The 24,263-nt window shown below is 50.0% G+C and overlaps 9 protein-coding genes across 9 annotated transcripts; 5 read left to right on the forward strand and 4 right to left on the reverse strand.

The window, feature by feature from the left end:
* Nucleotides 1-1,700: 1,700 nt before the first annotated feature.
* UA08_04879 (hypothetical protein) lies at nt 1,701-5,699 on the reverse strand (the record flags this gene model as incomplete). The annotated part of the gene is made up of 3 exons (XM_020267197.1): nt 1,701-2,277; nt 2,339-5,168; nt 5,249-5,699. The coding sequence occupies 3 exons, from the start codon at nt 5,697-5,699 to the stop codon at nt 1,701-1,703; spliced, it is 3,858 nt and encodes a 1,285-aa protein (XP_020120269.1).
* A 1,679-nt stretch (nt 5,700-7,378) lies between these two features.
* Nucleotides 7,379-8,542, reverse strand: UA08_04880 (Deoxyhypusine synthase; the record flags this gene model as incomplete). Its single annotated transcript, XM_020267198.1, has 1 exon — nt 7,379-8,542. One exon carries the CDS (start codon nt 8,540-8,542, stop codon nt 7,379-7,381), a length of 1,164 nt encoding a protein of 387 aa, XP_020120268.1.
* A 669-nt stretch (nt 8,543-9,211) lies between these two features.
* UA08_04881 (hypothetical protein) lies at nt 9,212-10,912 on the forward strand (the record flags this gene model as incomplete). The annotated part of the gene is made up of 3 exons (XM_020267199.1): nt 9,212-9,818; nt 9,891-10,485; nt 10,576-10,912. The coding sequence occupies 3 exons, from the start codon at nt 9,212-9,214 to the stop codon at nt 10,910-10,912; spliced, it is 1,539 nt and encodes a 512-aa protein (XP_020120274.1).
* Nucleotides 10,913-11,920: 1,008 nt separating this feature from the next.
* UA08_04882 (25S rRNA (cytosine(2870)-C(5))-methyltransferase) lies at nt 11,921-14,191 on the reverse strand (the record flags this gene model as incomplete). Its single annotated transcript, XM_020267200.1, has 1 exon — nt 11,921-14,191. The coding sequence occupies one exon, from the start codon at nt 14,189-14,191 to the stop codon at nt 11,921-11,923; it is 2,271 nt and encodes a 756-aa protein (XP_020120273.1).
* Nucleotides 14,192-14,461: 270 nt separating this feature from the next.
* UA08_04883 (hypothetical protein) lies at nt 14,462-15,262 on the forward strand (the record flags this gene model as incomplete). Its single annotated transcript, XM_020267201.1, has 2 exons — nt 14,462-14,572; nt 14,648-15,262. 2 exons carry the CDS (start codon nt 14,462-14,464, stop codon nt 15,260-15,262), a joined length of 726 nt encoding a protein of 241 aa, XP_020120272.1.
* Nucleotides 15,263-15,532: 270 nt separating this feature from the next.
* Nucleotides 15,533-16,768, forward strand: UA08_04884 (hypothetical protein; the record flags this gene model as incomplete). Its single annotated transcript, XM_020267202.1, has 3 exons — nt 15,533-15,622; nt 15,695-16,271; nt 16,353-16,768. The coding sequence occupies 3 exons, from the start codon at nt 15,533-15,535 to the stop codon at nt 16,766-16,768; spliced, it is 1,083 nt and encodes a 360-aa protein (XP_020120271.1).
* A 177-nt stretch (nt 16,769-16,945) lies between these two features.
* On the reverse strand, nt 16,946-18,028 carry UA08_04885 (hypothetical protein; the record flags this gene model as incomplete). The annotated part of the gene is made up of 1 exon (XM_020267203.1): nt 16,946-18,028. The coding sequence occupies one exon, from the start codon at nt 18,026-18,028 to the stop codon at nt 16,946-16,948; it is 1,083 nt and encodes a 360-aa protein (XP_020120267.1).
* Nucleotides 18,029-18,392: 364 nt separating this feature from the next.
* Nucleotides 18,393-19,845, forward strand: UA08_04886 (hypothetical protein; the record flags this gene model as incomplete). Its single annotated transcript, XM_020267205.1, has 2 exons — nt 18,393-19,176; nt 19,229-19,845. The coding sequence occupies 2 exons, from the start codon at nt 18,393-18,395 to the stop codon at nt 19,843-19,845; spliced, it is 1,401 nt and encodes a 466-aa protein (XP_020120266.1).
* A 612-nt stretch (nt 19,846-20,457) lies between these two features.
* UA08_04887 (hypothetical protein) lies at nt 20,458-22,847 on the forward strand (the record flags this gene model as incomplete). Its single annotated transcript, XM_020267206.1, has 3 exons — nt 20,458-20,569; nt 20,643-20,924; nt 21,010-22,847. The coding sequence occupies 3 exons, from the start codon at nt 20,458-20,460 to the stop codon at nt 22,845-22,847; spliced, it is 2,232 nt and encodes a 743-aa protein (XP_020120132.1).
* Nucleotides 22,848-24,263: the final 1,416 nt, after the last annotated feature.

A 24,263-nucleotide genomic window follows, 5' to 3' on the forward strand; every position in this document is an offset into this window, starting at 1 on the left:
CGTGCCGGACACTCCGGACAATCGAGGGGGGTCTTGAATGCAGGGAGTGGAGGGGAAAAAATCGAATACGTAGGTGATGGGAGTTAGCAGGAGAGAGACTATGATCACAGGCTAAGAAGATCACTAGAAATAGCTCTAAGCCTTTTAACGATTAGCCCCGTTGGCGTTTCTGCCTGTGGCCGCCGATTTCAGACGTACGTAATTCTAATTCGTGCGGCCGTCCATCGTACCAGGTCGTCTGCATAATGAAGCTTATTAACATTTCAATACTATAACTACGTAGCATTAATTATGATTGTTGTTCAAGCGGACTTAGTGTGCACAATAATCAAGAATACAGAACGGTGTACAGAGGATGCCAAGTACAGAGAGTATGTGGAAACTGTAAAATGCAAATCGAGCAAAACGTGTCCCTCAGTAAGGTTTAAGCCGACGACAATTAAACGGGGGCACCTCGGAATCATTCCATTCCCCCCTTCCCTCTACAAAAACTGTTGCGAGCCCTTTTCAAGGAAAAAACCAAAAACAAAAAAAGAAAAACCTCGAAATTCAAGAGTGGGGCAAAAGGGGTGGACCAAAGAGATCGCCGGGTGCTCACTCTGTGCTAGCGCAACTTCCCATTGGCCCGCTTGGATTATGCATTTTTTTCGAGATTTCGAATCACAATCGAACGGGGTCAATGTGACGTTGATTGGTGTGGGTGGGTCCTCCTCAAAATCAGTGGATGGGCTGCAGGGGGGGTTGGTGTGTGGAAACTTGAAAGGGATATGGTTGTGTGCGTAATGTGGGTACTGCATCTGCATTGACTGCTGATTCGATGGTGATTTGAAGACGGTCTGTGCGTGACACACAGCACCTGCGCCGCGTGCGGGCGTGGTCCTTTTTTTATTTTCTTTTTTTGGTCTTGCTTTTTACCTTTGTTCAAATTCTCTTGTGTTTTTCGAGATGCGAAGCCGAAACCAACGCATACCCCCGCCCCTGCTAGGCTGGAATCGGGCTAGGTCGGACACCCTGGCCCTGCCGCCTGCAGGCTGTAGATAAGTAGTTCCACTGTTTTAATGCAGCCTGCCCTCCGTGTCATTTAAACACAGGAAACAAGCCTGCTACGTATTCCTATTGAAGATGCATGATGAGGTCGGCGAATTTCTGATTGATGGAGCACTTACTTATGCCATACTCCATACTTATGAAATATGTATATGCCCAGGACACCGCCCGTCGGTTTACCTGTTTATTCGCCACATGTGACGAGCTTGATGTGATATATATTTTCTATTCAAGACAAACTGCATAAACAAATGCTCCCTACCCTTCGGAATACCCATTGCCAGTCGACTTCGAAATTCTGCCTTCCCCTCTCCTAAGAATTTCTTTTATATTTTTAGAAAAGTTATCGGTTCAAAGATTACAAAGTTGATAGAATAAACAGACTATCTAGACTACCTATCAACGGCATTCCCAACTCAATTGTCTAAAAACAAAATGAATCGAAACCATGAAAAACAGACATCACAGATTATCAATCATATAACCCGAACTTCAACAAACAATTAAGGAATCAGTTGAATAAAAAAGAAAGAAACACACACAAAAAAAAACTCCACGTCCCAGCGACGGGACTTTGCGCGACTTGGGTATTCTTCTAAACAATGACAAGGCATAGAAAGGGGAGACCGTTGTATAGTGTAGGCTGTGCAAGCCTACATCTTGTAAATTTTGACTACCTTGAGGACATTCTTGCGACAGATCGGGCAAATGTCAACTTCGCGCGCGCAGTTGACGCACGCACAAACGTGGCCACAGTCGTAGAATAGCGCGTCCTGTTCCTCGCCGTAGCAGATCTGACAAAGATCCATTTCCTCATCCGCAACTTCCCAGTAGCTAATACCTTTGCCATGGCGTTTGCCATCTTTGTAACCACCAACATACTTGTTTCCGGTCTTACTTTCGATGAAAGTGCCTTGGCCGTGACGTTGGTCTTCGACCCAGTCACCTTCATACGAGTCGCCAGATGGGTACTCCATCTTGCCCTGACCATGGCGTTGTCCGAAGATGAAATCACCAGAGTATGTAGTACCAGTATCCGAGATGTGGGTGCCCTTGCCATGGTAATAGCCCTTGCTGAATTCACCACTATAGTAGTCGCCATTGAATGTGGCATCGATGGTCTTAGTGCCAGTGAACGCCCGAGTTGGGTGCCTGCGGGAGCAGGCCCAGATATATTGAACTAGGCGATCGGGGTTTGTGAATAGTCCAGCAGAACCGACTTTGGCACGTCTGGCAGAAGAAGAAGAAGTTAGCATCATTATGAATTTTCAAGAGGTGGGAGAAAACTTACTGTTCTTTGCTAAGTCGATCACCCACAATGAAGCAATGACCATCCCCAACAGATACGGAGAATGTCTCACTAGGCGAAACAGTAACAACGGAAGTGTTGTCAATTCGAGACCACAAGAGGAAGTCCTTATTAGCTTCCCACCCTAGATTTTTGCGAATTTCCGACTTGACATTGTCGGTTAAAGCCGAAATGAAAGCACCGGCAGGCTTCAGTGACTGCTTTTCGGTATCAAATATCTGTATAAAATAGTAGATATGAGGTACAAATTCAGGTTTGTCCACAGAGGAAGCATCGGTAGAATTGCTGTGAGCCGATTCAAGGCTAGACTCCTGACCTTCAGATGGCGAATCTTCCATGACTGTGTCCTGCGGGACATCATGAGCAGATACCTGCTCAGTGCTAGGAACACCTGCGTTGGATGACGCCGTACCGTCAACATCCATTCGCTCACCGTCATTTGCAGTCAAAACTGTGAGGTTTTCTGCTGAGTTTGATGATTCCGGACGCTCAACGGGCTCCGTTTGAGGTTGAGATGACGAAGTAGCGGGGTTATTATTCAATCGTGAAGATCCAGATCCGTCACCTGTTGGCCTTTCTTCGTCTGAGTCCGGAGCATCACGGACTTCAACAGTCTCCTGAGGTTTGTCTTCGACGGTCTTGACGGCAATTGGTTCGGGAAGGCCAAAGGACTTGGCTGCGTCCTCAGACAGAACGTGCGCCCAGAATCGCACCACATCTCCTTCCTTTGCCAAGGTCTCCGTCAGGTCATCCTGACGATCAAAGAGAAGACCTGCTCCAAGTTGTTTCTTGGCGTGTCCGATTTTCCAAAGTTTGACACGGTGATTACCAATCTGTTCGGTCTCACTTGTCTGCGAAAATGCTATTTTCCGACGCAAATCGGCAATCGATGTGCTCTTTGGCAGAGTAAAATACTTGACATTGCCCGTGCGTTTAGCTTGAGACATCAAGTCATAGGTATCAAAGATGCTTTCGAGTGACTCCTCGATTGTAGGGAGACCATAGACCTCAACTTGGACTGTTTGCTCAATCTTCGCTTCGGACTCCGAAGCGTCTTCTTTGGATATATAGGATCCAGTCTCAAAGTAGGTACGAAGTGGCTCGGCGACATCCCATGGCTCCAGCTTGCCAGGAAGGTACTCTGAAATCATATCGCGTCGTACATAGAGAGCCGCAACTGCAAAGTCATGGCCGGTCTTGTCATTGGCGTCCTTGAGCTTGCTTTCTTCGAGACCAACATGAGATTCCAACGCGGCCTTCCGCGTCAAACACTCGACTCGATTGTGGCTGCCGTCGTCGAAAGCAACCCATTTTGAGCCAGGGCCTCCCGGCCGCAGAATGCTGAAGAACTTGCCGGATGTGCGGCGGCCACGATGAACAATAAACCCATACAAGTCATAGCCACCAGACTGCCCATGCGCTACGTAAGACGCCAAATCAAGTGTTTCGTCGAGGTCAACGCGATTATAAAGGAGCTTCCACTGACGGGCAGAGTAATCGAAGCGTTGACGGTTTAGCTCCACATGAAGCACAGGGGGCAAGGACCATCGACCAGACTGATCCTTGAAATACCGGTTGAGAGCACCCTGAATGTTCTTCTCTTTATCTACCGGAATGCGAATACTGGTGATGAGCTGAGATTGGGAAGACAAAGTATGTGTCACATTTGATCCCTGTGGGTCGCTCACTGCAACAGGCGGGCTATCAAAAATACGAGCGAGCTCTTCGACAGCACTAGTACCTTGGAGTTCTATTTCCAGGGTCCTGCGCATCCTCTCCCAGAACTCTACCACGTCGCTTGAATACTCGTGCAAGTTGCGCAGAGTCGATGTGACTTTGTCAGTGTCGACGCATTGACTTTCAGGGTCCTGGTGGCGTAAACGCCATAGAAACTCCTGTAGAGCTTCACATAATGGACGAGGTTTCACATTGCAGTTGTGGCGGTGCTCTTGAACATCAACACTCTGGATGATTTTCCTGAAAGGTGCAAGATTGATCCATGAGGCTAATCCGGCAACCTCAGCGCTGTGGTTGATGACAGAATCACCGATCGGGCGGTAGCCCGTCGCAGCAAGACTATCCCAAACCGGCTCAGAATCGCTTGGATGCCACCAGAGAGATAAGGTAGGGTCGTCAAAGACTCGTATATAGGCATCGAACGCCAAAGTATCGTTACGTAGAAGGGCCTGGCGTTGACTTTGGTGGCGGATATGAATCTCCTCCCAGGGACCGTGGAAGTAAGTCCAACCCCAATCTAGGTTGTGTGGATTGAATTGATGGCAAGATGACTGCATCCAGCCTGTGCGAGGCTCGTTAGGGTTGTATAAGATAACCCCGATCTGTGCCGAGACCCGCCAGACCTGCTTGGTTCCTTGTGCAGCAGCATCCGTAGACTCGCAATTAACACCACTGTAGCCGTAACACTTCTTGTAATTCTCAAACCACTCCTTTGAGTTCTCTAAAGCAGGGATTTTGATATCCATTTTTGGGTCACTTTCCTTCAAGTCGTCCGTTGGAGCACCAGAGCGGACAGTGAAGTTGGTCTCTGGCAACTTCTCGTCTGGAGTAGGCATCTCCTTGGAACACTCGACGTATATGCTCAGGGACTGACTTCCGTTTCCTCGCGGGAAGAATTTGATAGTCCACCAAAATCCTCCAACGTACGCAGGGGGCGAGCGCATGATCTTGGCTCGGTTGGGTTTCTCCTTGGTACCTCGCACGCCTTTGATTTTCCATGTGAGACGAGCTTTCTCAGCCGGCCGATATTCCGGATCGTCAACCTCGCTATAAAAGGACTTTTCCCAATAATCGTCTGTGTACAGGGTGAGTGTGTCAGCCGAACAAAACAGTTCCGCAATGCCGATAAATAAAACACTGTGAAGAATCACATACACTCCATAGCGCTATAATCACCATCGCTGGCTTCAATCTTTTTCAGCTCCTCTTCATCGGGGGAGGAAGTGTCCTCTTCGAGGCCTGCCCAGGTGGCCGGTTCTTCCTCCGGAGGTGCCGGAACCGACTCTTCAGTGGATTCTGGCGCAGGCGGCTCAGGGGCATCGTCATTCTGTGGTGGGTTTGGCTCAGCTGGGGCATCTCCTGCTGGAACATCGACATTCTCAGGGGTTTCAGCAGTGGGCTGCTGGGGCTCCTCGGTATTGGCTGTCTCCGGCGCAACCGGTGGCTGAGGAGGCTGTGCATTGTCTTCTGAAGTATCCATTGGCGGCTCGAGTGTTTGGGAGGTGTCTTCTGGTCGGTCCGGGGCGTTGGATGATTCTGTGGTAACTTGAACGACTGGAAGGACTGGCTCTCCGGGAGCAGCGGAGGGTTCTGAAACAGAGTCCATGATGGCAACAAACAAATGACAGTGTACGAAACAAAATTCAAAAAATGACTGGATATGTCTTCGAGATCTCACAGGTGCTCTTGAAAACCAATTGGAGACCACAAAAAAGAAAAGCACAAGCAGATAATCCGGGGAAATGCAATCTGCCAGCAGAGCAGATTTCTATAGAAGCTAGGAAAGAACCAACGGTTGGTTGGTCTTGGGTGATGGTGTATGAATAGAGAGACAACTGACTCTTGTTGAAGACAGACCGACAAGGCAGAGCAGCAGAGGAGAAGAGAAAAGAAAAAGGAGAGAAAGCAAAAAAAGAAAACGAAGCACGAGGCAGGAGGGGGAGGAGGGCAGCGACGACCGATAGGCGATTAGGCTCGCCGATAGGGAGAGTGGAGCACGGGGATTTGCCGTGTTGGGGCGGGTGCCTAGGTAAATACGCCGTAATTACTGCGCGATACAACCAGGCACGTTTCTTTACCGAGTACACTGCCTCAAAGCACATCGATTGAGACGTTCTCTTACTGAAGAATAGATACTGCTAGGCTACTTTCCATCAATGTCATAGATAGAATGAATGCATTTCTATGTAGCTGGCAACGTGTCTAGTAGCAGCTTTCTATAGTGGAAACGCCGTCTGTGAGTTGGCCGGCCCAGCGGTTGCAGCAATCGTCAAAGTGAGGCGTCGAGCTGGCTGTCGTTTCCCTTCTGTACCAGCCAGCTATTGCACGAGACTGCCGGCCATGGCATCAATAATCAGGCCATCACACCAGGCCGGCTTGGAACAGTCTCGCCCAGGCAAAGACTGCTAGCAATACCTAACCTAGATCCTGGCCGATGAGGCTCTAGCATCCGGTTTTTCGCAAGACGCTGCTGTTCTAGACGGACACCGCCTGAGAGCGAGCGACGAATCCGTGCCCCACAGGCCCCATTCGTGCACACCGCCTTGCGGTGGCAACGGCTTCGGACTCGATCACGTGCCTAGAATTGAGCATGCATGAATGCTGCTGGCATGGACACGTTCAGGAATCTCATGGGTGGTATAGTCTTCGCTGGCCTGGATTATGAGCGCAAGACCAAATTGCGAAATAACATGCTGTGCTCCATTACTGTATACAGTCTTCTACAGAGGATGCTGAAATTGAGCCCTTGCTCCGTATCGATAAGAACTGCGGGTCCGACTTTTTAGCTCGGTGGCGTATCATTGTATTGACCGTACCTGACCACTCCGTAATTACCGACCTGTTCAGAGCTTCAACAAAAATATCTAGATAGTACGGAGTAGAGACAGTCCATCATCCTATCAAATATGAAAATACATCCACTGTTCCACAAACCCGGTATCGGCCGGTATTGTGGCAAATCCAACCTATTTAGGTTTCGCAAGGACCAATCACCGGGCTGCCCTCGATCAGATCTTATCCGTTCCGTTCTTGGGTGTATTCTGATATAAACTGTCGAAATTCATCTGGATATGGATATGGATAGAGCCGGTGCAGAGCCTTCTGACAATTGCCACCTTGTTTGCCACGAGTCTTCCGGTAGTAAGGGGTGAAACCGTAGTCTTCCGAAGGTCCACATCGATAAGCTAGATCGGAAGTGGGATTTGTGAGTACAATGCTACTCGCTCTAGGGGGCTGTCGACAGCACAAGCCAAATAGGAAACGTAAATCTTAGGCTAGCAATGCTCAATTCTGTGCCTCTTCCTGCTTCGACGCGGCAACGCCATCGCGACTCGCCCTCGCAAAGGTGCTGGCAACGATCAACGGGAAAGCGACGGTGGCTTCGGCATACACTTTGACACTATCAGCGCCAGTCTTGATCTTCCCCCAACTGACGGCCTCGTCGGGTCGTGCTCCGGCATCACTCCCATCGAATTCCTGGGCTGTATTGATATAGACCGCGCTCTCGGCGCCGTTTCGCATCAAGCACGCGTTCGCAATATGGTGCTTGACCAGCCCGCCGCCGAGGATAATCATCCCGGCCCTTTTGGCGCGCACCGACATTGTATTCAGCTGTCTCAAATCATCCAAAATGTCCACTCGTAGTCGGCTCGGCGACGACTTGTACGTATGGAAGTAAAGCATATCGCCCAGCGACCCATCCGTCAACGCAGGACAAAAGATGGGGATATCATTCTTCCACGCCCAATAGCATACCGAGTCCTCATTATTAATCTCCTTCCCAAGTCTGTGAATAATCTTCGACGGCGTCCAATGCAGCTCGTCATCCGGATCTCCCGACTTGGCGGCCGAAGCCTTGGATGCTTCCTGCTCCTCGACCATCCTGTCCAAGATGGGGATCACCCAGTCCTCGAAAGCGCAGTAGTTGCTATTCGGAACAATCAAATTCCCAATTCGATTCAACCCTTGTGCCCGGAGTCCGGCGCCTGGTGTACTAAAAGCCCCCATATACGTCGGCCCAAGACACTTGATCAAATCCTCCTCCACGCCGCCTGCCGTCGAGACAATCGCCGAGATGTGTTTGTGCTGGACCAAAAATCGTAGTGTCTCCCGCAAACCCGACGATATCAAATTACTCGTGTACCCCAGGAAAATGGTCGTGCGCTCGCCCGTCTCCGGGTCGCGAAAGGCGCGCATGTCGTTAATGATGCGCACCGCGTCGGCAATAGCGCTGGCCTGGAATCCCATGGTCGACATGTTCGCCACGAGTTCCGGCACGGTGATATCGCGGTCCTGATAACTGTTGAAATCGACGCCGCGCACTTTTCGCACATCGTCTGGTACGGGCGTGGAGGCCACGAGAACGGCAGCCGTTGCAGAGGACGGCGGCTGGTCAATGGCATTGTTGGACGTGGTTGTAGGCGTGTGCGAAGGTTGTGTAGCTGCCATTTTGTTTTGTTAGTGTCTCTGCTCAGGTGGTTCGAAATAGTGGCTGAGAGGTTAGAATTCAGGTGATGAAGAAAGAAAAAAAAAAAAAGAAAGCCAGCCCCGCGGCGGGGAGAAAGTAGAATGTAGTGGGAAGGTCTTGCCGTCAATAATTTAGCAATTGAAACTCAACCACAAAAGGAAATACGATGCATAGGTCTGTGTAGTAATTTTATATTTTTTCAAGGATATATAATATATATGTATATATATATTCCCATGCGTGAAAAGGGAAATTGATGCTCACTGCGCTCGGAAGGTTATGTATGTATATTTCTTAGCGGCCGACGTCAAGCGGAGTCCTCGACTTAGTAAGGAAGCTTGTCTTGCCCTAAAGCAGAACAAATGAACAGGTCAATATCCAGTTATTCACGCTTTATGCCTCTCAGTCCTCCATAGCAGACGCATAAACATCCCTGCAGAACTAACTAAGGCCAGCTGCACTGGCCAATGGGAGAGCTGCGATTACTGAACCGAATGCCTCGGCTTATGCCCGGCTCGGCGACAGCCATTCATTCATCTTTCTCCTCTCGTCGCTGGGACATTCTCTGTATTTAGCTCTTGCTATACATATCTGTCATTCTAGTTTTCATTTCCTTCGAATTACCCAAATTCAGAGAGTGTATATAAACCATGCCGCACGCCGCCGTGACCCGAGCCGAAGTCGCCAAACACAACACGGCCGAAGACTGCTGGGTGATCATCGACCACAAAGTCTACGACCTCACAGACTTTCTCGATGCGCACCCCGGCGGCAATGTGGTTCTCACCCAAGTCGCCGGCAAGGACGCCACGACCGACTTCTACCAGCTCCACCGCCAGGAAGTCCTAACCAGATACCAAGACCTATGCATAGGGACAATAGAAGGCGAAACGCCCGAGGTCATCGAACAGACACCCGGCGAACTGAGTGCCGTGCCCTATGCAGAGCCTCTCTGGCTGCGGCCGGAGTTCAGTAGCCCTTACTTCAAGGATAGTCATCGTCGTCTGCAAAAGGCAATCCGCGAGTTTACCGACAAATACGTGACTCCGGAAGCCCAGCAGAAGGAGAAGGATGGCACGTATATTAGCCAAGAGCTGATTGATCGCATGGCGGAAGCCAATGTTCTTGCTATGCGACTGGGGCCGGGAGAGCATCTGCACAACCGCAAATTGCTGGGTGGTGTCGTGGATGGCAAAGAATTCGATGCCTTTCATGATATGATTGTGGCCCAGGAGATGGTTCGATCAAGTGCACGAGGTATCTTTTTTTTTTTTCTCTCTTTAACTTTCTGTTCCAAGCAGATAGATATAGGCTAATGGAATGTCCCAGGCTACCAAGATGGCAACATGGCAGGCATGGCTATCAGCTTGACGGCCGTGAAGCAATGGCTGAGAAATAAACCCCTCAAAGATCAGCTTTTAGAAGAAGTGCTCTCCGGCAAGAAGAAAATGTGCCTCGCCATCACAGAGGCATTTGCAGGCTCCGACGTTGCCGGGCTTCGCACCACAGCTGAGAAGACTCCCGATGGCAAATACTACATTGTCAACGGAACCAAGAAGTGGATTACAAACGGCATGTTCTCAGACTATTTTGTGACTGGATGCCGCACCAAGAAAGGATTCTCCGTGCTCTTGATTCCGCGCGGCGAAGGGGTCGATACCACCATCATCAAGACATCGTACTCCACAGCCGCAGGCACAGCCTTTGTGCAGTTCGACAACGTGAAAGTGCCTGTTGACAACCTGCTGGGCGAGGAAGACAAGGGCTTTGTGGTCATTATGAGCAACTTCAACCACGAGCGGTACATGATGGCAGCTGCGGTGATTCGTATGTGTCGTGTGATTGTCGAAGAGTGTCTGAAATGGTGCAACCAGCGCATCGTCTTTAAAAAGCCATTGATCGAGCAACCAGCGATTCGTCAGAAGTATGCTCACCATTCGCCTTGAATTTATGTTTTCTTTTTCTTTTTTTTCCCCCCTCACGTTGAGTGACAGCATGCTAACGTATTTCCCAGACTCGCCAAAATGATCTCCCAAGTAGAAGCAAACCAAGCCTGGCTAGAATCTCTCACGCACAACATGTGCCAAATGAACTACGCCCAACAAGCCAAACACCTCGCCGGCCCAATCGCCCTGCTTAAATCCCACTCAACCCAATGTGCCGGCGACATCGCCAGCGCTGCAACTAACATCTTTGGCGGTCGTGGTCTGACCCAGTCCGGTATGGGTAGGACCATTGAGAACTTCAACAGGTCGTACAAATTTGATTCTATCCTTGGTGGGACGGAGGAGATTCTGGCCGATTTGGGGGTCAGACAGGCTGTGAAGGGCTTTCCGAAAGCTATGTTGTAAATAGATCCACCTTTTTATTATATTCCTTTTTTTGGTCATGAGTGTAAATATCAAAGCTTCCTTACACTTCCTTTCCCCCCCGTTTGATAATAGCAGTGGGATTATATGGTAGTCTCCTTTTTAAGACATATTCGCTAGTATTTGCTTTAAAATACATTTCACAAATACTCATAGATGCTCACGACCCAAAGCTTCCTGTTGCGGACGCTGGGGGCACCAATATCGAGCCACCGGTCACCATTGTATGGTTGGTCTTTACTCTGACTGGCGGTGCAGCTAAGTATTGCTACCTAGGTATCTCAGCCGTTAGATACATCCTCTACCTGTAGACAACGCCGGCATACATACCATTCCAGAATTGCTGGCAGCCAGCAAATATTGATCAGCAGATGGAACCTCAGAACCCAATGCTCAAACAGGGCACCTTGTCACAGTTTCCCTTGTACAACACTGAGGCGCGGTGGTTCGTCTTGCCAACATTGAAGAACAGAACAATCAGGCTTGTCACGGAGGAAGGCCGTAAACTTCCACCCTCGCAACCGGTCACTGCATTTATATGTACTTCTTTTGGTCTGCACCTCGTTGCTAGAACCTTCTTACTCTCGTTTCTAGATTCTGTTCATAGTCGCTGTCTGTATTTTTACCGTTTTTGGGAAGTAGGTAGCTCAGTCCAGGAGGACCGCCGGCCGACATTCCATGGTACGGATTCAAGAAACAGCCGGATTATTGTCAATATTTTTCTTTTTAAAAATCATATCTCCCCTAACTAGGTAGTCTGCTAGTGCCTTGAACTTGCATGCAAGGAATTTTGTATTTGACTCAAAAATATCTAGGTAATAATTGAGTGAAATCGATGTACAGAAAGAGATTTCAGTTCAACGAAAAATAAAAACGCCCAACCCAATGCCCATACATACATACATACAGCTTCAAAAGAGAAAGAGCGAATAACATAGGAAATAAAAAAACTAGGAATGAAAACTTTTTTCAAATATTTCTATAAAGACTCTATTTCTTCCCCTTCTTGTTCTTCTTGGACTTTGAAGAAGAAGGCGAAGAAGAAACATCTGCTGCTGCCGGTGTCTGTGTCTTTGAACTGGTATCAGATTCAGACTTCTTCTTTTCCTTCTTCTCAGGGTTGGATTTCTTCTTCTCCCCCTCTGAAGAAGAAGGCTCGTTATCGAATGCGGAGACTGAATCTTGCTTCTTCCCCTTCTTTTCTATCACTGCCTTGGGGTTGATACCCTTCCTTCTCAACCGATTGCGTTCACCGCGAGCAATGAGCTCGGCGTCTTCGTCGTCGTTGAAAGGACCAAAGGCTTCTTCACCAATAGCGACGCCATCGTCATCCGTGATAGGTGTTTTATCGACAATCTCGCCATCAGTATCTTCAGCGCCCGACGCTGATTTATCAGATTTCGCGCCATTTGTTGTAGTAGTAGCAGCGCCGCTAGCAGTCTTGCTGGCGCCAGGGCTTGGACCGGTCTTTTTCAATTTGCAAACAAAGAAACCGTCAACGTTCTCCCTGTGCGGGAAATAGCGTCGTGTGAGTGACATCTTCTCATCAAACTTCTTGCCCATGTAGCTTGTGAAGCCTTCAGAACCGAAGCTGCCCAGACCAGTGTCAACGATCTTAACATTCGGACGCTTGCGGAGGACGTATTGCACCACTTGCTCGTTTTCTTCTACCGTGACACTACATGTCGAATACACCACGTAGCCACCTGTCTTGGAATGGTGGTCTGTAGAGTCAATAGCTGCAAGCAAGAGCTGTCTTTGCATGTGCGGTATGGCCAGGAAATCGCGCTCTGTCTTGTTTGTCTTGACACTGGGATCCTTGGATATGACTCCCGTTCCAGTGCAGGGTGCATCAAGCAGAACTCTGTCAAACCCACCGAGAATCTTGGGGAAAGCCTCACGAGCATCATAGTTGCAGACGACGGTATTCTTGCAGCCCAGACGGTGAATGTTACCAATCAGACCTTTAGTACGAGGCTTGCTGGCATCGTTGGCCAACACGATACCGGTGTTACGCATCAAAGCAGAGATGTATGTCGTTTTACCACCGGGAGCCGAGGCCATATCTAGCACGCGCTCGTTTTCTTGAGGGGCAAGAGCCATGACGGGGAGGAAAGATGAGGCAGCTTGCAGAATATAGTGACCGGCAAGATACTCTGGGGTAGCACCCAGAGGGACCGCGGATTCAAACACTTGCAAACCGACCTTGGACCATTTGCCGACTGGCTGCAGGACCACCCCTCGGTTAATCAATGTCTGCGCAAGCGTGCGGCGATTCGTGCGCAAAGTGTTTGTACGGATGACAACCGGACGGGGCGTTTCGTTAGCCTCGAAGAACGCAAACGCCTCCATAGGAGTGAATAGAGACATTAGCTTTTCAGCCAAGTATGGAGTATATCCATAGTAGGTGCAAATGTCGTCAAGTAGAAGTTGCATGTAATCCGCGCGAGACTTTCCAGGCTGACCAAGAGTTGCTAGATCGCCCAAGACTCGCAGGGTATCAGTAATCCGAGTACGTAGCAATTGCATGTTAGGAGCGACGCCGGCCTTTGCAGCCGCTTCAGCGTCACCAAAAATATCGGGTCGGTCACCGGCGATATTGGTCTGCATGGCCGAGTCTTGCATTTCCTGCCTGGCCTCCTCTTCCTCCAATTGCCGCTGTTCGTCAAGTTTCCGTGAGAGACCCGCAATGTTGGCAGCTGTGAGCTTTTCTTCAGCATCTGATTCATCTTCGTCGTCCGAAAACATCTTCTCTCGTGGGTGGTCTTCCTCTTCCGAATCAAATACCGATCCTTCGTCGAATTTTGCGTCCTCTTCGTCCAATCCACTATCGCCAGATGCATCGCTCACGCCGTCCAATTCATCGAACTCGTCTTGCATTAATTGGTCGAGATCGGGGGAGCTTCCACTTTCCGAAATGTCATCCTCCTCCTCTTCGGACTCAGGCTCTGGCTCAACAGGTTTCTTTGCCGACTTCTTCTTGCCTTTCTCAGTCTTCTTCGGCGCCGCAGAAACAGGCGTTTTCTGTCCATTTCCATTCGTGACTGTGGTAGCACCATTGGTTTTCGTCTTTGTTTTCTTTACTTTCTTCGTCTCAGGCTCCGACTCAGGCTCTGTCTCGACCACGGCCTTCCGTCGCTTTTTTCCGCCTGCTGCTTTGGCTTCAGCCTCAGCAGCCTTTCGCTTTTTGATCATAGAAATTGTAGCCTCATCCAGTGGGGCAGGAGGACCCTGCTTCTTCATTCGACGACCGACGCCCATTTTACCAGGTTAAAAATGACAATTGGTGGGCGATGTATTTCGCAGTGCCGGAGCGATTGGCGGACAAACATTTTTTTTTTCTTTTCTGATAATTGCTGAAGCGGTGTGATCTGGCAGAATGGGCCCCACGGGCATGGGCGGTGAGAAGGCCAGAGCTTCGGGCTGTTTTGATGCGTCCCCGCCGCATCATCTGTTGTTGGATTGTCACGTCTATACATAATTCCTCTCAGGTCTTTCTAGCAAGCTGGCATTGATACCTGGTCAAGCATCATGACGGAACTTTCGTTTACGAGGAGCTTCCTGCAAGCGGTGGACTCGAAGCCTCTGAAGATACCATACGATTATGTCGCCGATCCCGAGACGATGCGGCTACCAGTGCCAGTAAGTCTGACGCTCCTCGGATCTCTCCTTCTAGTCCCTCACTTTTGAATAGATGCTAATACTTTCTTGCCGTAGTATACACTCCCCCGCCTGCAAGCGCCGCATCCACCAATGGCAAAGAAGATCAAAACCACGGTAGCCCCCGGCTCTGCGAAATCCGTAAAAGTTCAACTAAAGTCGGCGCGAAACCCCGTTCTCGACTTATCACTGGACAATGTCCCACTTACAACCACAACCATCCATGACTTGCGCGAAGCCGTGCGCCAGCGAGTCGTTGCAGGCGACGGGAAGGAGCCGCCAGCCGCCGACAAAATCAAGATCCTGTATAAAAAGAAACCAGTTGGTGGAAGCACGGAAAGAACGATGGCAGAGATTCTATCTGATTCAGAGCCCGAAGTCCTCGGCGGGGGGAAAACGGTCGAATTTGGAATTATGATTCTGGGAGGCGCAACAATCAAGCCGGAAGTTACAGAATCCCCCGTCGGTGCAGGCGCTGCGGTAACTGAGACTCAGCCGTTCCATTCCAAGCCAGCACAGGGTCCAAGCGGATCCGAAGTTTTGCAAACAGAGGGCTTCTGGAAGGATTTAGAAGGGTTTTTGGAGTTAAGGACAAAGGACACTGTGGAGGCCTTGAGATTAACGGGGGTTTTCAAGAGGGCATGGGAGGCTGACGCTGCGCAGTCTAGCTGATAGATGATGGCAATTAACTATTGTAGGTATTAGATGACTCAATAATGCAATGGCATTCTTTTGCCAATTCATCAAATTCATGAAATGGAATGATGATATGTAGGATTTTGACCAATCGGAGACCAGCTTCGACGGCCTTCTTTATGGTGGGTCATACAGCCATACTGCAGGCATCAGCATGTGGCGGATTCCAACTTCAAGAACTTGTTCTTTTCTCTACCACCGATATTCATTATACTTGCCCTGGTTTTAACACACCACTTATACATTATGGAGCGACCCTCAGCTCCGCCTGCTTCCGGGGCACAAACGAGCCAGCTCCCCCGGGGCCCTATCACTCCAGAGCAACAGCGTCGAATAGTAGGATTCCAGCATATGTCCATTAATATCAACTCTGGGGCTGTTCTAGCTGACATACCTTTTGACTACTAGGAGATCAACCGCATGAAAGCAAAAGCCATACGCGAGCAACGAGAAGCCGAAGCAGCATCTCACCAGACTTCCAAAGTGTCTGGAGTAAAGCGATCGTACAATACCATGACAGCAACCCAAGGACCCTCCACGCTCCGCGACGCGGCGAATAACCGGCCACTAGAGAGCATAAAGCCTGCGCGCGCATTTTCCAAATATGTCGAGTACGAGTTCAGTAAGATGACGGATACCAAGGGTGGGTTTTTGACGCAAGAGGACGACCCGCATAATAAAGCATTGCATGTGAGCGACGGAAAGGAACAGAAGCCAGCGCATATGACGCAGAAAGAGTGGGAGCGCAAACAGCTTTTAGAAAACCTGAGAAGAAACAAGGCGGGCCCCTTTGAGCCGGGACTGAGTGTGCTCGACGAACAGGCTAGTCAGAAGGCGTGCAGGGAGTGTGGTAGTCTAGAGATTGACTGGAAATGGGAAGAGGCATTCAAGTGTTGCGTGTGCAGTGGTTGCAAGGACAAGTACCCGGAGAAGTATAGTATGTTGACGAAGACTGAAGCGAAGGAGGACTACCTTTTGACGGATCGTGAGTTTTTCTATTTCCCCCATGCATTTGCACGAGGAATGAACATTTCCCATGTATAAAATACTGACTGAATCACAACAGCCGAACTTCGAGACGAAGAGCTCCTGCCACACCTAAAAAAGCCCAACCCTCACAAATCATCGTGGAATGATATGATGCTCTACTTGCGCTACCAAGTAGAAGAGTACGCCTTCTCATCGCAGAAATGGGGCTCCCCCGAGGCCCTCGATGCAGAGTTTGAGCGCAGAGAAGCCGAGAAGAAGCGCCGAAGAGAAGACAAATTCAAACAGAAACTAACCGACCTCAAGAAACGCACTCGAGTCGAAGCTTATCGTCGCAATCGCCAGGGCCCAGCTGGCGGGAATTTCGGGGACGATCTCGGCGGTAAGAAGAAGCATGTGCATCAATGGGGTCGGTTGGTAGAAAATCCCGAAACAGGAATGAGTGTGAAGACTTGTGTGGACTGTGGAATGGAGGTTGAGGAGTTGGAGCTGTGATGACTTTTAGCTTTGTAAACTTTTGACGGCGACGCTGTCAGTACCTAGGTAAGTATAGGTTGGCATATTTATTAGATACCCCGTATTTAGACAATGCATTTTACAATTTACTTAGACACATGGTTTCAGACAGTATCTACCTCGGCAATCTTTTCGTCGCAGTCAGAAATACAGTGTCTAATCGCCGAGCGCAGCAATCCGTTTTGCAGTACCTTCCCGGACATCGCGAACAATTGTAGCTGCATCTTTAACTTCGTGGATAAGTCCGATGGACGTTCCGGCGTATGTTGCAAGTCTTCCCTCTGGGCCCCAGCCATGATCACCGGCCTTTTGTGACTCATCATGGCGCTTCTTAAGCTCCTCAAATGATACCCCTTCCTGTTGCTCAAGATACGACTTGTTGATTATAGTGCGAGGACTGTATTCCTCAGGCCACCCGAACGTGCCTCGAAGATGGTTGTAAAGCAGCGTACGCACCGTACTGACAGCGGCGTCATCGGCTCGTACAACCTCACGCTGATATCCACGGCTGATGCGTGCTTCGCTGGCAGCAAGGAAACGAGTCCCCATCACAGCTCCAGAGGCACCCAGAGAAAGAGCCGCGGCAACGCCCCTTCCGTCAGCAATTCCTCCAGCAGCAAACAACGGAATCTGAGTTCCTTCAATCGCATCAGCCACTTCTGGTAACAGAGACATAAGCCCCAGACTATCCCTGGCACGTCCATGGCCGCCGGCTTCTGCACCCTGGACCACAATTACATCTGGCAGCTCAGAGCTGCGGATAAGTTCTCGTGCCTCGGCTAATGTCCCTATCTGAATCCATATTTGCGTCTGAGGCGACGCCGTGCGGATCTCAAGCGACCAGCTATCCAGGTCTTTCTGGCCGTCTCTAGGAGCAAAAAGCCAGGCAGCGCAAGGTTTAAACTCCTTCACAGCCTTAGCGGCGACCTCGACATCGTCATTCCATAGCTGAAAGCCAATGCCAATAGGCAGCGGCCGATCGGCGGAGTCGGAAATTGTTGAAAAGGCAGTCGACAACAGGTTTGATTTACTGATTAAAGACGACGCTTCCTGCAAATCTGCCAGGGTATCCTGGGTTTTCAGGCCTGGTCCAATAAATCCCAGGCCGCCGGCGCCAGAGACTGCAACTGCCAATGCTGGGCCGGACATGACACGCATCGGAGCGCTGACAAGGAAAGGCTTTGCAACCCATGGGTACCGCGATGCGAGGTTCTTCGCAATATGTAATGTTTGAGACATTTTTGAGGTCGAGTAGAACTGTATTCAGCGTTGAGTCCTCCCTGCGATGCGTCCCGGCGATGCGCGCTCTGTTAACCCCCAGACGTAGCCGACTTTACCGCCAGAACCGAGAAGGCATCGGAAGAGCGACGAAAGTTGTTACATTAGTCCGTAGCACATGTCAAATGCATGGGCGAGTACTTCGGATACACTAACAGCATGATATCTCGTCGAGTAAGCGAGGTTGTCAGGTCGAAAATGCAATGACGTATGAAGCGGGCGGTGAGCTTCCTCCTTCCCATCTCTGGTCTACTGCTTCAGCCTCAGGGGTATGCGCCTCTCCACACATCTTGAATCATGCTAGCATCGCCGTTTTCACGAAGAAATGTCCCGTAGTAGCAATGGTCTGTCGCCCGTATCTTCTGGAATCGACAGCATCAGCCCCTTCCCCCTGTTGGAAGAGGACGAGAATGATGCTCTCGAAACACCAACCGTCAACGATGAAGACGACGACGTGCTACACATGAAGTCCGCGCCACTGCGCAGCCGCGCCGGTACAGCACACTCTACGATACGCACAAGCTCTTCATCAGACGCAGTGTCGCCGAAAACCGAGCCAGAACCGGAATCATCAACAGACGCGAAAGACGCTACCGCGCGACCGGTTTTATCGCCTAGCATTGAGGTCCAAGAAGGCTCGGATGCCGAGTTTCAGTCACAGTACTACCTGGAAAATGAGCCTCTGGGGGATGTAGAAGGCGAGGCTCTCGACTCAACCGGGGAAGAATTCAATGACGAAGACGATGAGAGCAGCGACGAAGACCATGCTGATGAGGATGGCAACAATGGCGTTAATATGCATCGACGTTTTATGCAATCCTCATCGTCCTTATCAGGACCGAATGCATTTGCACCGCCGTTCTACAATCGACCGCCCACTCCACTACCACCATCTCCGTCTTTGACCTCGTTACTGCGGCCACCTTTCTCAACAACGACGTCGAGGCCCACGACACCCGATACCTCTGATGCTGAGACACCCAACGACACCGAGGCAACAGTCGCAAAATCCGCGAGAATCGCAACAACAGTGCCCAGGGCGAGTCCGAAAGTGCCGACCTACGAATATTATGGGTTTGTGCTTTACCTTACATCTTCCCTCGCGTTTTGTAAGTCCGAAGGCACGTTCCATCCTATGCTCTTAAAACTAATCGCACTTAGTAATGTATCTTCTATGGTCGTATCTTCCCTCTCCGTTCTTGCATCAGCTCGGCATCTACTATTATCCGAATCGATGGTGGTCTCTTGCCATACCCGCATGGCTTGTGATGACGCTGGTCTATATATACGTTGCTCTGGCATGCTACAACACCGGATATCTGACGCTCCCGATGACATCTATTGAAAACATTGTTGACGAGGCTGCCAACATAGCCGTCATTGATGGCAAAGGGCGACGCCGGCCTGGTGGCAGCGAGAAAATGAAGCCCGGCTCAGCAACTAGCCAGGCCATGCCCGCGGCGCAAAACCGAAGGATGCACGCATCATCCAGCAGCAATGGTGGCGGGGGAGGCATCCTGTGGAAAGAGGTCTGGGCGGAGAGTACAGATGCAGTTATGGATATACCAGTGGGCGGGGTGTGCGAAGTTTTGTACGGCAAGGACCGAGAGGAGGACCCGGCCCTCGTGCAACGCGAATTGGAAGAAGGCGATGATCAGTCTCATTACTCTCGATACACTCGCTTTCGACGCCGGGATATTTCGCCCTACGAAGACTCCCTCAGGTACCGAGCGGCCGAATACTCGTCTCTCGCCACTGGAGCTGTGCGTCCCTGGTAACTCATATTGCGTAGTAAATAATGATTGCATGATGCCCTCTTATAGCCGCACCGGTTAAACTAAATCCACGCATGTAATTCCCCCGACGAAAATGCCTGACGGGAACCTGCCAGTCGGCGCAAGACCTGCACAAAGCCTTTGTCTGTATCAGTCAGTGTCTTAATTGTGTAGATACTAGAAGAAGCTCCGAGCGGCACGCTAACAGCGGCTAAGCTGCTCCGGGCAAGCAGCCGCCGCTAAGCTAAGACGGCAAGCGCCGCGAAGCACGGGAGGACAGCTTCCCCGTCCAAGTCGGACCGGAAAAGTCAACCCAACCCCCATCAATCAACCCCTTCGTCGCGGTGCTTTGGCTCTCGACAGCCTGTGTTGCGCTCTTCCTTTTCGGGATACTCGCCATTCCGGTCTCTGTGACTGCGCTCGCTTGCCTGCTGCGTTGCTGATGCACATTACGCCCAGCGGCAAAAGGGCTGGCTTGAGTTAATAATAAACCCCCCAGACTCTCCCGACCTACGCCTCCGCGCGCCGAGTACCACGCCTCTTCACGTCTGTGCTGTTCCGTGTCCCACAGCGTTCTGCCTGCTTCCGATATACACTCTCGATTGACTTGCCTTCATGGCCTGGCAGTCTCCATCTGCCATGGCTGGGAATGGAGGACTCGGCGGTGCGCCGGGGGAGGCGATTGCGAATCATCCTCACCCACAAGGCACCGAGTACACTTTGCAAGGTATGAGAGGAACACTGAAATCAGGTCTCCCACGGAAACGTCGATTTTTTCTGACATGCTTTTCTCTTTACAGGAGTGATGCGCTTTCTTCAGACTGAATGGCACCGCCATGAGCGAGATCGTAACGCATGGGAAATTGAACGTGCAGAGATGAAGTCTCGCATTGGTCGACTCGAGGGTGATATACGGACCAGCAAGCGACTACATGAGTCCCTCGGAAAGCATGTTAAAATGCTGGAGCTGGCGTTGAAAAAGGAGCGCGAGGTAGTTCGCAGCCTACGCAATGGGGAGAAAGTAGATGAAATTCGCGACCCCAAAGAGATCGCAAAGGAAAGCCTTAAAAGTCTTGCTAACTGTCAGTCTTTGCTCTCTCTCTCTCTCTCTTCTAACCTCCACCGAACTTTTTCTGACTGGGTGCTGATGTGTGTTTGTGTTGATAGCTAAAAAAGCCCCGAATGCCTTCCTAGACACTGAGCTGGATAATGATCCCATCCACCCCGACTTCCGGCAGGATGCAGAACGCGAAAAGTCTCGTGTATACTTGAGCAAATGTGCACAAGAGGTCTCCTATCACGTTATACCCGTTTCGCACCCGCCTCTAGAGCTCACTGGCCAGGATTTGCAAGGCAATTTGTACGGAGACCAGCAGCTCCCACAGCAAAGTCTCGAGGAGGCATATCATCAGCAGAGGCAAAAGCAACAGCAGCAGCAGCAGCAACAACAACAACAACAACAAAACAATATGATGGTTCGGGAAGTTGCAATGCAAAATCACCAGTCTATACCGGCAGGCTATGCGGAGAACAACCGAACAAATATTCCAACTGAACAAGCAGACCGCCGAAACTTCATGTCCCAACCTTCATCAAATGCAATTGATACTCGCGACTTCGCGTCAGAGGATATAATGAACAACAAGGATCGCGCAGACGAGTCCAGCCTATCGCGTTTGGCAATGGCAAGCAATTCGGGCGAAAGTGCCCGGCAGCAACAAGCCCAGGATACTCCTGCAGAGACCGGTGGTTGGAACTTCGAAGAGCCTGCTGCAACTCCTGATGTACACGCTGAAGCGGTGCCGCATCATCGGCCAGACACCGATGCATTTCCCAAAGCTAATTTCGTGCCCACCAAGTCGCCTCCACGTGGTTCTCATCGCCGCAAGAGCTCAGGAGCAACGAGACGAAAGAGTGAAGGCGCTATAGACAGTCGAGAGGCGGGTTTTTTACAACAAAATGTTGACTCAACATTCAAAGTGCGGTTTGCTCTTCGTGGTCATCTCGACGTTGTGCGATCGGTTATTTTTACTGGTGGCGGTAGTCCATCCGAACCTGAGATATGCACTGGCAGTGACGACGGAACGATTAAACGCTGGATATTACCTGCCTCTTACGGTAGCTTTGGGCCCGGTGCAGGCAATGACTTGGACATTACGAGCTATTTCACACATCGAGGACACGTTGGCGCTGTTACCTCTCTCGCCGCGTGCCCTGCCTCCCCCACTTTCTCTAATGGCGGTCGAGCATTGGGCGATGGATGGGTCTTTTCTGGTGGACAAGACGCCAGCATTCGTGTCTGGGAGCGTGGCCGAGTTGATCCTAAAGCCACCCTTGATGGACACACGGATACCGTCTGGGGACTTTGCATATTGCCTGGAACCTCAGGGTCCGTGTTCGGTGATCTCAGCAGCAATTACGGTGGTTCCGATCGCATTCTGCTGGCGTCTGGCGGCGCTGATGGCCGCATTATTATTTGGGCAGTGAGTGCACCGCCACAAGTCACTTCACCTCAACCAGGAGGTCGACGAGGTGCAGGTGGCCGACGAGCCAACTCCATTTCGTCCGGGTCCAACTTCCCGTCCTCTCCACAGCCTCACACGACTACGAGTACAGTATTTCACTATACAATCGTCCATCATATTGTCCGAACAGAATCGCCTTCCCCGACCTGCATTAGCCCCTTGTCTCTTGCTGGAGTAAACTTTGTGGTTTCCTATGCGGATGCTTCAATTCTCATCTATGACACTCGGACGGGCGAGGAAGTTGTCGGCATGGCCAGCTTGGAAACATATGATGGAACTCCTTCGACAGGAGTTAATTCCGTAGTGACGTCGACCATTGGATTTGATGGAACAGCGAGTCTGGATCCAAATCGCGCATTGACCGAGGAAGAGGCTGTCGTACACGGCGCTACAGGGACAAGTGGCGGAGTAGAGGGCGTTATAATAAGTGGTTATGAGGACCGATATATACGATTTTTCGATGCAAACAGCGGTAAGTGACTCAAAAGACTCCGTACATTGGCCCTTCATCTAATATAAATTAATCCTCAGGACAATGCACATACACCATGCTTGCTCATCCTTCCGCTATATCATCTCTGTCTCTGTCACCAGACGGTCGAGAACTTGTTTCCGCAGGACACGATGCAAGCCTACGTTTTTGGTCGTTAGAAAAGCGCAGTTGTACCCAAGAAATAACAAGCCATCGACTGATGCGTGGCGAAGGCGTATGCTCAGTCGTCTGGAGCAGAGATGGCCGGTGGGTTATCAGTGGTGGCGGCGATGGTGTTGTCAAAGTATTCTCGAGATGACCTGATGACGTAATATTTTGCTGTTTTTTTATACTCTTTTGCTTGCATTCTTGCAAAACCGACTTTGATCTTTTGATCTATGAGCGAGCATTTGCAAAGGGAGTCGTTTTTAATCTTGATGAGACGGGCATCTCTTTTCTTGTTCTACTCTTGTCGTTATTTTATATTCCTTTTTTTTTTTTACCACTTCTGACCGAAAACCGCAACCTTTCTACCTTCTTGTGTATACATGTACATTTCTTCTTTTTTGGCCTTTAGTTGCTTTCCTCTCTTACCCCCCTCTTTGAATGACCGGTCGTTTGGCTTTTTATAAATGATGTATCAATTGGCAGACACGGCAATGTTTTGGAGTTGTTTATCAACATTGATCCTGTTGACTTATGTATTTCATAGTTTAACTAGCTCTAGCTCACCTTGTGATCAAAGCTGTACTGGACCAGAGTTTTCTATCTTCTAGGCTACGATCAGTAGATCAAATCTGTCTCTAGAGACGTATAAATGAAGGAGCCTAACTACTCAATACCTAGGTGGTTGAAAGTCGACACTACCCATTCCACCGCATAGATCCATGGATAACAAAACGCATTTCGAAGAGGTTCCTTTCCTTACCCCACCTATTAGAGGGGATATATATGCGAATACTCGAATCAGGTATGGACAGCTTTCCTAACATCAAATTTATCTCTTGCGTTCTTTGCATCACTCCAAGGAAGCACATATCCCCGCTGATTGCTCACCACCCGCACCTTTCCCTCTCTGAAATCCGTCGTGTAATGGGTATGTCCAAACACCCAGACCTTGATTTCATTCCAAGCGGACAATTGCGAAAGGACATTCGATCCAAAGGCCGAATTCCAAGGGTTCCGAGTGTGCTGCGGACTAGACGTCTTCTGAAGACAAGGCGCATGATGGTTCACTACTAGTATAAACTGTTTCTTCTTCTCCCTCTTTTTTATACCCACTGTTCTTTCATTCTCCTGTTGAATCGACTGTATGTCATTCCGTAGCCAGGCGAGATCCGAATCATGGGATGTATTGTGATCCTCGATCGTCCAGCCCTGGATCTTCTCGAAGTCTTTAATCCTCGACTGTACGATATCCCTCG

Source organism: Talaromyces atroroseus (genome assembly GCF_001907595.1).
Source record: "Talaromyces atroroseus strain IBT 11181 chromosome Unknown scaffold_5, whole genome shotgun sequence".
NCBI classification, from domain to species: Eukaryota; Fungi; Ascomycota; class Eurotiomycetes; order Eurotiales; family Trichocomaceae; genus Talaromyces; species Talaromyces atroroseus.